Genomic DNA, 11,205 nt, shown 5'->3' on the forward strand with positions numbered 1-11,205 from the left:
CATTGTTCCCCCTTCTGTATGAGAAATGAAAAACATGATATTAATATATGATGAATAGATTGTGAGAGATGAGATTAAATAAAGCTTGTGTGCTCTGTAATATATGAGACTGGGACTCAGAAGCTCAGAGAACCCTTAGTTCCTTTAAAATGTATTTGCTTACGTATTTATAAAGCTAATTGTACTACAAGCACTACAACCTTAAACGCTCCCATACACATAGGAAGTCTTGTAATGGAGAGACAGGGAGACATGATAAGAAACAGAGCAATTAATGTTAATGGCTACCATCACTGCCTCAACAAAACAGAATTCAGTGGAATACACACTGGAGAATGATAACTCCAAAACAAAATAATTGTCAGAAACCAGAGTTAGGTGTAGGTCAGCAATAAAAAACACTGGGGTCCGTGAAGTTAATTATTCAAAGAAACTAAAACAGAGCATGCCTAGTGGTCACAGCAACCCTTCCCAGTAGGTCTTGCTTCAATGATGGCCCTTCCTACCGCTCGGCAAGACTCCTCCCTCACAGCAGGAGGGGGAGACACCCTGGATTCTTCAGCAGCCTGCCTCCTCTTGGCCTCTTAACCCCCTTCTGCTTCTGCCTCTGGGTCGGAACTGCTCTCTGCCCCAGACTCTGCCTGCCCACTAAGCCCTGTTTCCTCTTCAGCTTCCGACACCTCCTGCTCCCTCTGACCTCTCATTGTCGTCCCACCACCAACCCCCAAGAGCCTTCTTCCCCAGGGGGTTGCCTAGGGGTTCCCTGGATGGAGCCTCACAACACTGCTCTGCATCCAACCAGCCTGTGACAATACTATTAGTATCCAAAACATCATTAAATATTTCCTGGGTTCAAAAATACTGTCATTAAGTGTGTGTGTGTGTGTGTGTGTGTGTGTGTAAAATTGAAGATCACTAGTGCTCACCACATTGGCAACCAGGCAACCAGCTGCAGAGCTCACATTTGACTATTGCAAAGTTCTCCGCCATCCCTTGTCATATCACAACCACCAACTGCAGGTGGTGAAAACGACAGCCTTGCTTGACTAATCTCTGGGTTCACAGAGTAGCTTAAAATAAAGTATCTTTCTTACTGATAAACTTTTGCTGCTTTGAAGAGGATGAGCCTTAAATTTCAGGAAGCTTTTATAAGTGTGTCATACAAGGTAAAGTCAAACACGAGGCCTCACTCCAAGTCAGCTTGTAAAACCCACTGAAAGCGAGTTTCAGTTTTAAAAGAAAACATCTCAGGAAGTTAATCTTCACTGGAATCTATCCTGACAAAAATCTCCACTCCCAGGGGACTAAACATACTCAAATCCATCCCCCTTTAACATTCTTACTCTTTAGAATTGGTTGAGCCCAGGAGTTCAGCCCCACTTTGTTACAGAGCCATAGAATTGGAAGGTAGTCCAAAGGAATCACAGCTAAAGAATCCCTGACAGAGGGCCACCCAACCTCAGCTTAAAAGCCTCCAGCGAAGGAGAGCCTGCCACCTCCTGAGGAATCCATCCCAACAGCTCTCACTGCCAGAAAGCTCTTCCTGATGTTTAGTCAGAATCTCCTTCCTTGTCATTTGAAGCCATTGGCTCAGGTTGTCCCCTCTGGAGCAGCAGAAGACTAGCATGCACCATCTCGCATGTGACAGCCCTTTGGATATTTGAGGGTGGTCATAATATCACCTCCCAACTCTTCAGCAACAAGGTGAGCAAGTCAGGGCAGCCCCCCCCCCTTGTGACCTAACAGATCCCAACTTCCAAAGTTAACTAACTAAAGAACCAACAGAAACAGACATGAAAGTAGTAATTCAGCAGGGGGGTGGGGGGGCCATCCAGCCTATTTCACAGAACGGCACACGTGTGATTGCCTGCTCTGCTGGAATTATGGGTTGCTGGGTAGAAGGAGCTCCCAGCCCTCAGGGAATTATTTCGATCCCATTAGTCCATGGTAGCTGGCCAGGAAAAGCTGAGAGACAGAGGAAGCCTTCACAGGTGTGGCAGCTGGATCCCATTCCGAGGGTGAGCGTTGGAAGGGACCCCAAGACCCCTCATCTAGTGCAGCCCATGCAGCGCAGGAATCTCAGCTAAAGCATCCATGGCAGTTGCTTTAAAAGAGCAGTTATGCTCTCATACCGGGGATGCTCCAGGGAATGAGGGGCTCCTGGCAGGAGGGGATTCATAGGGATGGGCAACCTGCCCATTTTGGTTTCTCATTTTTCCTATCTTCAGTTCAGCTCTCCATAGTTCCACATCAGTTTGCAATTATTATTTCTTGAAATTTCTCACAATAGAAATTTTTTTAATGTAGTTTTCCCTAGTATTTCCCCTAATACATTTTTTAAAAAAATGTTTTCACCAATATATGTATTTTATGCGTAACTTCCGTAGCATTTTTGTACACCTTGGCTGGAGAACAACATTGTAAAATTATTAGAAGTGCAAATTCTGTAGGATGGCTCTGTTTTGGTTTGTGTATGGATTTGAAAAATGCAGATCAGGTAGGTTTGTCTTTCATGAGAGCTGAATTGAATTTCCGACCCAAACCTAGTAGTTCCTTCATTAGGGGTTTGTGGAGATTTCCTGCCTAGTGCAGAGGTTTCAGGTGTCATGTGGAGAGCCTGATAAGACTGTGCTAGGGAGGAGTTATGCTGCCTCTTGACGTCAATGTGATGGGAAGGAAATGTATTCATCCAGTCCTGAAAGCAAAATGTGGTTTGTTAGGTAAGCGTTTGGCACCCAGGACCTTCAGGGTAGCCTTTTCTGAAATATACGGTAACTGGTTCCATGCACAGAACACAGCTCTGTGATCTCAACACACGGATCAGATGATAGTGTCAGAAGGAGGGGTTTCGATTTGTTAGGCACTGGAGAACATCTGGGGACAAGCCAGGCCTGTACAAGAATTATGGGCTCCACTTGAAGGGCGGGTTGCAGAGAAGGTGGTCAAGGAATTGTCTTCATCTGTCTTCACCGTAGATGCAGGGCAGACCCCTGTGCCTGAATTAACTTCCTTGTGAAGAGGTCCGAAGGAAGACACAAATAGTGGAGGAAAACGAAGTTCTCTGCCTTGTTGACAAGTTTAAACCTAGCAAATCAGAGACTGAATGACACCCATGCAAGAGTTCTGAAAGGACTCAAATGTCAAATTGCTCATCTAACAAAAGTACCACGTCACTTGTCTCTAATATCAGCCTATCTGAGGAGTGGGAAATGGCCAACGTAGCACCAGTTTGAAAAAGAGGATCTGGGAAACTACAGGTCAGCTAGTTTAGCATCTGCTCTGGGAAGACTTGTCAAACATACAGAAGAGTAGACCTTGCTGAAACAGAACCAACATGGCTTCTCCAAGGGTAAATTATTGCCTTTTGGGGGGTTTGGGGAGTGAGAGTCCACAAGAATATAGATAGAGATGATTCAGTTCGCATTGTGTGCTCCAGACAGAGCTTTCCAAAGTTCTCATGCTGGTGACACACTTTTTAGACATGCATCATTTCACGACATAGTAATTCAATTTTACCAGCAAACCAGAGGTTAAACTAACCCCTTATAAGAGTGTTTGCATGACACACCTTCACACTGTTTTTCTAACGTGTCACAACACACATTTTGGAAAGCTCTGACTTAAGAGTTAGTGACAATTGTTAGAAAGGTTAATTCCATGTTAGGAGTCACTAGGAAACAGACTGAAAATAAAACTGCCCATATCATAATGCCATTATACAAAGCTATGGTGAAAAACTGTTACTGGTTTTGGAATTTAAAAATGGTTTCACAGTGCTAAAACAATTCATTCAGACTATGCCATCTGCTTTGAGAAACTAGCCTTGGATATCCCAAACTGCTTCTTTTTGGGCACCTTCTCCCCCTGTGCCTGCCTGTAGACTGTGTCTCAGCAAAGTTGGAACTTTCCACGGCTGTGTGTTTAGGATATCTTGTTTCTTTTAATTTTTGCAGTCATGAAAGAGGAAACCAGCCAGAGCGAAATGGCTGAAGATCTGTGCAAGATGGGATCAGAGCGATCCCTTATGTTGGACAGGCTAGCAAGTAACGTCGCCAAACGTAAGAGTTCTATGCCTCAGAAATTTGTTGGTAAGAGTTAAATGTTTGCTGCCTCCTTTACATGGTTGGATTTTTCAATTTTGTTTTTCTTTATTGCAACAGGAAGAGCAAAGTAATTAACTAAGAGATTCAGTTCCAAGCTACTCCTAGCTCCAGTCAGTAATTTGTGAAAATTTTGGATCAGTCATTTAAGTAGCACTTTCAATCTCAGAAACATTTGCAGTGTTTTGTTTGTCGCAACATGATAAAGCACATATAAGATTTCAGATATATATCTGAAAAGACAGAAACAATTCCTCCTACCACATATTTATTTTTTTTAAGCCCATTTTTGTCTTTTGAAAGTTTCCAGTGGCTTACCTGGGGCTTCCAGTGGTCTCTTGTCCAGGAAGTGATCAGGGCTACACCTGTTTAGTTTCAACAACCGCACAGAATCATGTGCTCTAAGATCATTCACTAGACTGCCGAGTGCCCGTCCCTATCAGAGATTTTACCCATTTCTGCTTCTCCTTCTCTAGGGCACTTTACTGGTCTATTGCTTCTCCTACATTATCACATTCTCTGGTGTGTTTGTGTGTGTGTGTGCGCACACGCGCGCGCGCGCACAGAGAGAGAGAGAGAGACATACATATTAAGTTCACTAACGCAATTGTGTTTACTTTCAAAACATCTATTGGGAACAGAATTGCCAGGTCCTCTATGGAGAAGGTGCGTTATTGCATATGGTGCACAAGAGAGGTGGGATAAATCATCTTCTCCTGCCTAGTTTTCACTAAAATTATTATATCCCACTTTCCATCAGTGCATTTAGAGTAACTTAACAAAGCATGAAACACAATACAACAATACATAAAATTCCATCAATACAAATTGAAGCATTCAAAATAAATCCAGATGCACAGCACAAATCATAAAACCACACAAAAATCAGAGTTGTAGAGCATGATTTCTTACTCCAAGCATTTTCAAATAAGGGAGAAAACCTTCCTATAGAGGAGAATGAAGTGGCCAGATAAACCTCCCTATTTTACTTTTATTTCTTTACCAAATTTGTAGACTCCGCTTCATCACATCATAACGATCCCACAGCTGTAAGATATAAAGATATAAAGCAAGAAACCAATCAATAAAATGCAGCATCATAAGAAAATATAAAGCTTAGTAAGCAGCTATCACCAATTTACTCCAAATGCCCATGAGAATAAAAATGTGTTTGCTTGGCAGTGGCAGCCCACCTGAGTTCCCAGCACCTGTGCCTCTAGGGGAAGGGAGTTCCACAGGAGCCACAACAAAGGAGGGCTGGCTCTTGAGCCCACCTGAGACATGGCGTTCCAGGTGTGGGGCATCACTGCTAAAACAGCCCTAGCCTTTGCTGCTCCCCGGAGGGCTTCTGCAGTTGGGCTTCTCTTGCAGAGCCTCCTGGGTGATCTTAACACATGGCTGATTGAATAATGTCCTAATAGACTTTCCTCATGGGGACATGGGTGGCGCTGTGGGTTACACCACTGAGCCAAGGGCTTGCCGATCAGAAGGTTGGCGGTTCGAATCCCCGCGATGGGGTGAGCTCCCATTGCTCAGTCCCTGCTCCTGCCCACCTAGCAGTTCCAAAGCACGTCAAAGTGCAAGTAGATAAATAGGTACCGCTCTGGTGGGAAGGTAAACGGCATTTCCGTGTGCTGCTCTGGTTTGCCAGAAGTGGCATAGTCATGCTGGCCACATGACCCAGAAAAACTGTCTGCGGGCAAACATCAGCTCCCTCAGCCAATAAAGCGAGATAAGCGCACAACCCCAGAGTCGGTCACGACTGGACCTAATGGTCAGGGGTCCCTTTACCTTTTAATGGCAGATGCAGAAATGTCCCTAACATATTTTTCCCTTGCTTTCCCCCAGAATTGATTGGCAGGGAAGAGGGAGGCTCCATAGTCAAAGTTCACGTCTATCCCATGAACGAACTAAGGAGATTTGACGAGAACATTTTTTGTGAAGGTGGTGTCCCGCTTTGGGATGAGGGCAGACTCTCACTTCCTTACCCTCGTGATAAGAAGAGCTGCCAGATTAGAAGAACAGCATTTCCTGTCAGTTATTCAGAGTGTGGTGAAAGAAGATACCATAATGACAGTACAAATTTAGAGAGGCACAGGCTCAACGTCAGAAGGTAGGGCTCATGTCAGCATAGCACCAAGGGAGCCCAAATTCCGCCCCCCCCCACCCGCCCCCAGCCTCAGCTGTGCTTTCTTCACAAAGCGGAATCTAACTTGCCCTTTGTTCTCTTTTGCATGATCTTTATGTGTCATCACAGTTCAGTGTAGTCTGTGCTTAATTTTTAGAAAAGGGGATGCCTAGATTCAAGTCTGAAATCTCACCCCCTAAATTTAACTCCATGCCATTGTCCCAGGATAAATGACCTCTCCCTCTTCTCCCCGCCCCCCCCCCTGCTGTGCCATTTGTGCCATAGAGGTAAATATGCAGACGCAACCAGGCCTGCCTGCTGCTTCTAAGGAAAAGCAGTTTGTGGAGAGGGTGGCTTTCAGCACTGGAAGAGGAAGGGCATTTAGACTTCCCCCTTGCCATCACCTCTCTTCTCCCTCCAGCTGGCTTTCCTTACCAGATGTTTTTGCCTCCACAAATGTGCATCTGGAACCTCTCTGAGAGGAAGTGGGGAGTTGCAGCAGAAAAGTGGTGGAGGAGAGAAGGTTCCCTGCACGCGTCTTGCACAATGAAAACCGCCCTTTCCCAAAGGAGTGTGCATGCAACTCGTAGCTTGGACCTCATATTGAGTCCCTGCTACCTGGCCTGATCCCCTGGCCCTGCTGGGCCTGTATTGTGTGGGCAAGAGAGATCTCAGGCTGAGTGCAGGACCATTACAGGGGTCTCCTTTTCTTTTCTGCTTCAATCCCGCCCAGTCATGGCCTTCATTCTGTCCCAGCAAAGACTGGGCAGCCTGCTAATTTCTATTGGGAGGAGAACTGTGTTATGTACTGAAGTTCTCACCCTGGGCCAGCAGGGGGATACTGTAGATATGCAAATGAAGGATCGAAAGTGACATTCAGTGATTGGATAGTTCTAGAAAATGGTTACTGTTGCGTTCTAGTGGAGTTCTATATAAGCAGGCTGGCTGAGCTCTTCAGTTCAGTTCTGTTCTGGCCTGTGAATAAACAAGAGCTGTTTGAAGAATCGCTGTGTCGTCTGATATGTTCACCCACAACTTAACAAACTGGGTGAAACATTTCTCACCCCCCCCCCTGCACTTTTCTGTGCAGGATCATCAGCAGGCTGTGTTTACAAAGGGACAGTTGCTGCTACCCGGGGGGGGGGGGGGGCGTCTTGCCAAGCCCAGCTGATGACCCATGAAGTTCATCCTTTGTGATAGGAAACACTAACAAGTAAAAGGAATTCCAAAAACAGAAGGAAGATTTGACATAGAATTACCAAGATCCTTTTGAACTGTGTATCTGTGCTGATCAGGAATGTAAAGAGGCAGCAATTTCCATCCCTTCCTGGGTTCATCATGGGTCCCTCACAATCAGGGCTGTTTCTATTCTGCTACGGTTCAACTTCCACTAAGGCTTACATTATTTGTCTCACTATCTGCAATGGCTGAAACATACGTAATTAATGACATAATTAATTTCAGTGTAATGGAAACATCAAAAACAATGCAGAAAGTAGTGTAATGATGTAATGTAATGTAAATGCAGAAAGAAAGAAATAATGTGTAGCCTTAAACAACAATAGTGACTCATATTCAATTGCATGATTTCTGTTCATGGTCTCCGACAAACAGGCAGATTGCGGGAATTTCCAGTCGTGTTTCCATTTTTGATGGAAGTCTCCAGCATCCTTAGTAGGGATTACATAAGCAAAATGATTTGCAAGCCTGAAATGAAATATGATCATTCTTTTTTTTAAGAAAAAAGATTCAAATTTTTAAATCTAGATTTTGAGATCAGACACTGGAGTCCATCTCATGTATCAGTTTCTGCAATTAATTTCAAATGCCAGTCTAAAGAACTGGATATAGCCCTTAAAGTTGTTATTGAATATCTAATGTAGGGGATTCTGAATCTGGAATAAAAAAAATGGCAACTTAGTTCATTTAAGGCAACAGTTTCATGCCATTAAATCTAGGAAAAATCAATATAGCGTTTATCTTTAAATATTTTGACTCCTTTTTTGACCAACAGTGATCTTCAAACAATGGCTTCCAGTCATGAAACAGGATAAATACAGTTAAAAGCATATGGTAATTACATTGTTGAAGTGTATACCACATACCAGTTTCCATTACAAAATATTTACATCTCTGCATATTTTCTCATAATAGCAAAAAGATAGCAGCAGGGCCTGAGAGCTGTGATATCTCTCTGTGTTGATTTGTCTCTATCTGTTGATTTGTCTTGTGTTCTGCAATGCCTCGCTCAGGTCTGATTGAGTAATGGAGATGTTTCAAAGCCATTTCAATCCTAAGCCTAATTTATGACTACTTTGGATTGCAGGTGAAAAATGTGCATCTGATGTTCCTTATGATGCAACCACCAATTTTGAGAAGGAAAATGATATGATGCAGACCCATGTCATAGACCAGGCTATTAACAATGCCATCAGCTACCTGGGGGCAGAGTCCTTGCGCCCGCTGGTGCAGACCCCACCAGGAGGCTCCGAAGTGGTCCCTGTCATCAGCCCCATGTATCAGCTTCATAAGTCCCTTGGGGAGACCAACCTGGCTCGATCCAATCACGCCGCTCAGGACAGCGCGGTGGAAAACTTGCTACTACTTTCTAAAGCCAAATCCATTTCTTCAGAAAGGGACCCTTCACCCATCAACAGTCAAGACTCCACTGATACGGAAAGCAATAACGAAGAACGCAGCGGCTTAATTTACCTAACAAATCACATAGCACCCCATGCACGGAACGGCCTCTCAATAAAGGAAGAACACCGGCCATATGACCTCCTAAGGGCAAACAGTGACAGCTCCCAAGATGCCTTCAAAGTAATAAATGGCAATGGAGAGCAAGTGAAAGTTTACAGATGTGAACATTGTCGGGTCCTGTTCTTGGATCATGTGATGTACACCATCCATATGGGCTGCCATGGCTTCCGCGATCCTTTTGAGTGTAACATGTGTGGCTACCACAGCCAGGACAGGTACGAGTTCTCCTCCCACATCACCCGAGGAGAACACCGCTACCACATGAGTTAAAACTACTAGGATAGAAATTGTCTGGAGCTCCGTGAAAAGCAGAAGGTCAGGTCCCTGGAAATGAACTCTTCTCATAGCATGCATGCACAATTCAGTTTTCTACTCTTAATATTGATGTTTTTATTGCAAATATAAGTCACCCAAATATAGTAAAGTAGGAGTTTTTGTAGTTAGGTAGAAGAAACCCATTCTTGCTAGCACCCCCCCCCCGCTCTTTTCTTTCATCCAAGGCCTTTATTTGGGTATGAGTGTGAACAGTTTTGGTTGGAAACTAGAAAAACAAAATTAATGTTATCTTTTTCTGTGGTGACACTCTGAAAATACATTTCTTACACCATACATTAATTACGATTTCCTATAATGATTTGGTACATTCACTAACCAACAGCAATAATCCACATTTAGAGTAGGTTTAAAAAGCTCTTAAGTTTTTTGGGTGGTCCCAGCCATATTGAATCACCTCTCGAGCATAATTCGTTTGAGCCATGATCTCCAAAAGCTGAACAGCACAGGTGTCATCGTTGTAGATTATTCAGAATGTGCTTAGTTTTGGAACGGAGCGTGTCCAGAAGAATCAAGGCAGCATTGCCTCAAACAACATGGGTGGAGAGCAGGGGTGCTGCTGTGCTTGTTAGTACTATTTTGTGGGGTATTCTAAACAGTCTCAGAAAAATCTGAGTTGCAGCCTTTGCATCATTTAACTTATGGGAAAATGGACTGCTCTGGTCAAACCCAGACTATGTAAATGAAAAACTCAGGGGATTATGAGTAAGATCCAGTAAAAGTTCCACCCAATTCTTATCCAGATCCAAATTAAGTCAGTTGGAAACTCAGTCTAAAGAAGTACTGAAGAAAAGGTCCTTTGTGTAGGCTCACCGGACCCTATGTGGGACCCTGTCCTCTATCACAAACTACTTGCTGAGATTATAAAGCAATTTCTAATGCTGTGAATGTGAATGAGGGGGAGCAGTTTCCCTATTTTTAAGGTTTGTGGGGAAATCACCACACCTGTGCAATCTACTGTGGATCTAGAAAGGGATCATTGGGATAGGGCCATTTTGCAGGAGTCAGTCTTTGAAGTGCAACTTCCACATGACAAATACTGCTGTTGTCAGGTTTAGGCTTAGAAATGATGGAGTAAATAAGGTGGTAAGTTAAAGACAAAAGTTGTATATGTAAAAACAACTGTGCAAGGCTGTTTCAAACACATTAAATGTCTTTGTGTAACACACACTTTCCAACTGAGATTGCACAGTTTCTGTTGGTGAATTTAGCACATAATTAATTACCGGTAACTTCTTGTCTGCCTTGGCAAGACACTTTTAAATCATAAGCTGAATCTTCTTTTTAATGAAGCTTGTATTAAAAATGAAAGTGCATGGGGTTTGTTTTTGGTCTTATTAATTATGGCGGGGGTAGTGTTTTAAATCCCACAGTTAAACTGCATCTGCAGAACCCACACTTTGCCTATTTCACACTGGAAAATGTCTTTTTTCATTTCCTGTGTCTTTCAGCGCTGCCCCACGCTTGCTGAAGGGGTCTTGCACACATGACTCAGCAACAAACCCAGATTTGCTGGTCAAGAGGGAGCTGTTTTACACACACATGGTATTTTAACATGCAACCTTTCTTTAAGAATGCACTGAAAAAAGGTAATGTGTGAAGAAACCTCAGAGGGGATGCTGCACAACGGCACAAAGCCATCACTGATCCACCCCATTCCTTCATTCCCAGCTGTGACTAGAAACCTATTTTAGAGCAGCGCTCGATGTCACCTTTATAACTGAGGAGAATAAGACCTTTATAGTTACAATTTCTGGCCTGTCAAAATGGTTCAGTCTGTTGCAAAAAATTATCAGTCTTATTCAGCCATTTTTTTTATCAGCACAGGCAGTTTTGTGGGCTGTACACACAGCTCTCCCCTATCTGCAAGGATTACTCCGT

At 43.6% G+C, this 11,205-nt stretch overlaps 1 protein-coding gene across 7 annotated transcripts in view; it reads left to right on the plus strand.

Annotated features, from left to right (window-relative positions):
- Positions 1–10,645, plus strand: part of IKZF1 (IKAROS family zinc finger 1) — a 78,904-nt gene extending 68,259 nt beyond the window's left edge. For 5 of the 7 annotated variants that reach the window (XM_079949698.1, XM_079949699.1, XM_079949697.1 and 2 more), the window contains 2 exons: positions 3,954–4,088; positions 8,555–10,645. In XM_079949698.1, the coding sequence (XP_079805824.1) occupies positions 3,954–4,088; positions 8,555–9,261 (842 nt within the window). In that variant the 3' untranslated portion in view covers positions 9,262–10,645. The remainder of the gene's footprint in view (positions 1–3,953; positions 4,089–8,554) is intronic. The other 2 variants (XM_079949700.1, XM_079949702.1) reach the window with 1 other exon arrangement.
- The last annotated feature ends 560 nt before the right edge of the window (positions 10,646–11,205 follow it).

This window comes from Podarcis cretensis (assembly GCF_951804945.1).
Source record: "Podarcis cretensis genome assembly, chromosome: 13".
NCBI lineage: Eukaryota > Metazoa > Chordata > Lepidosauria > Squamata > Lacertidae > Podarcis > Podarcis cretensis.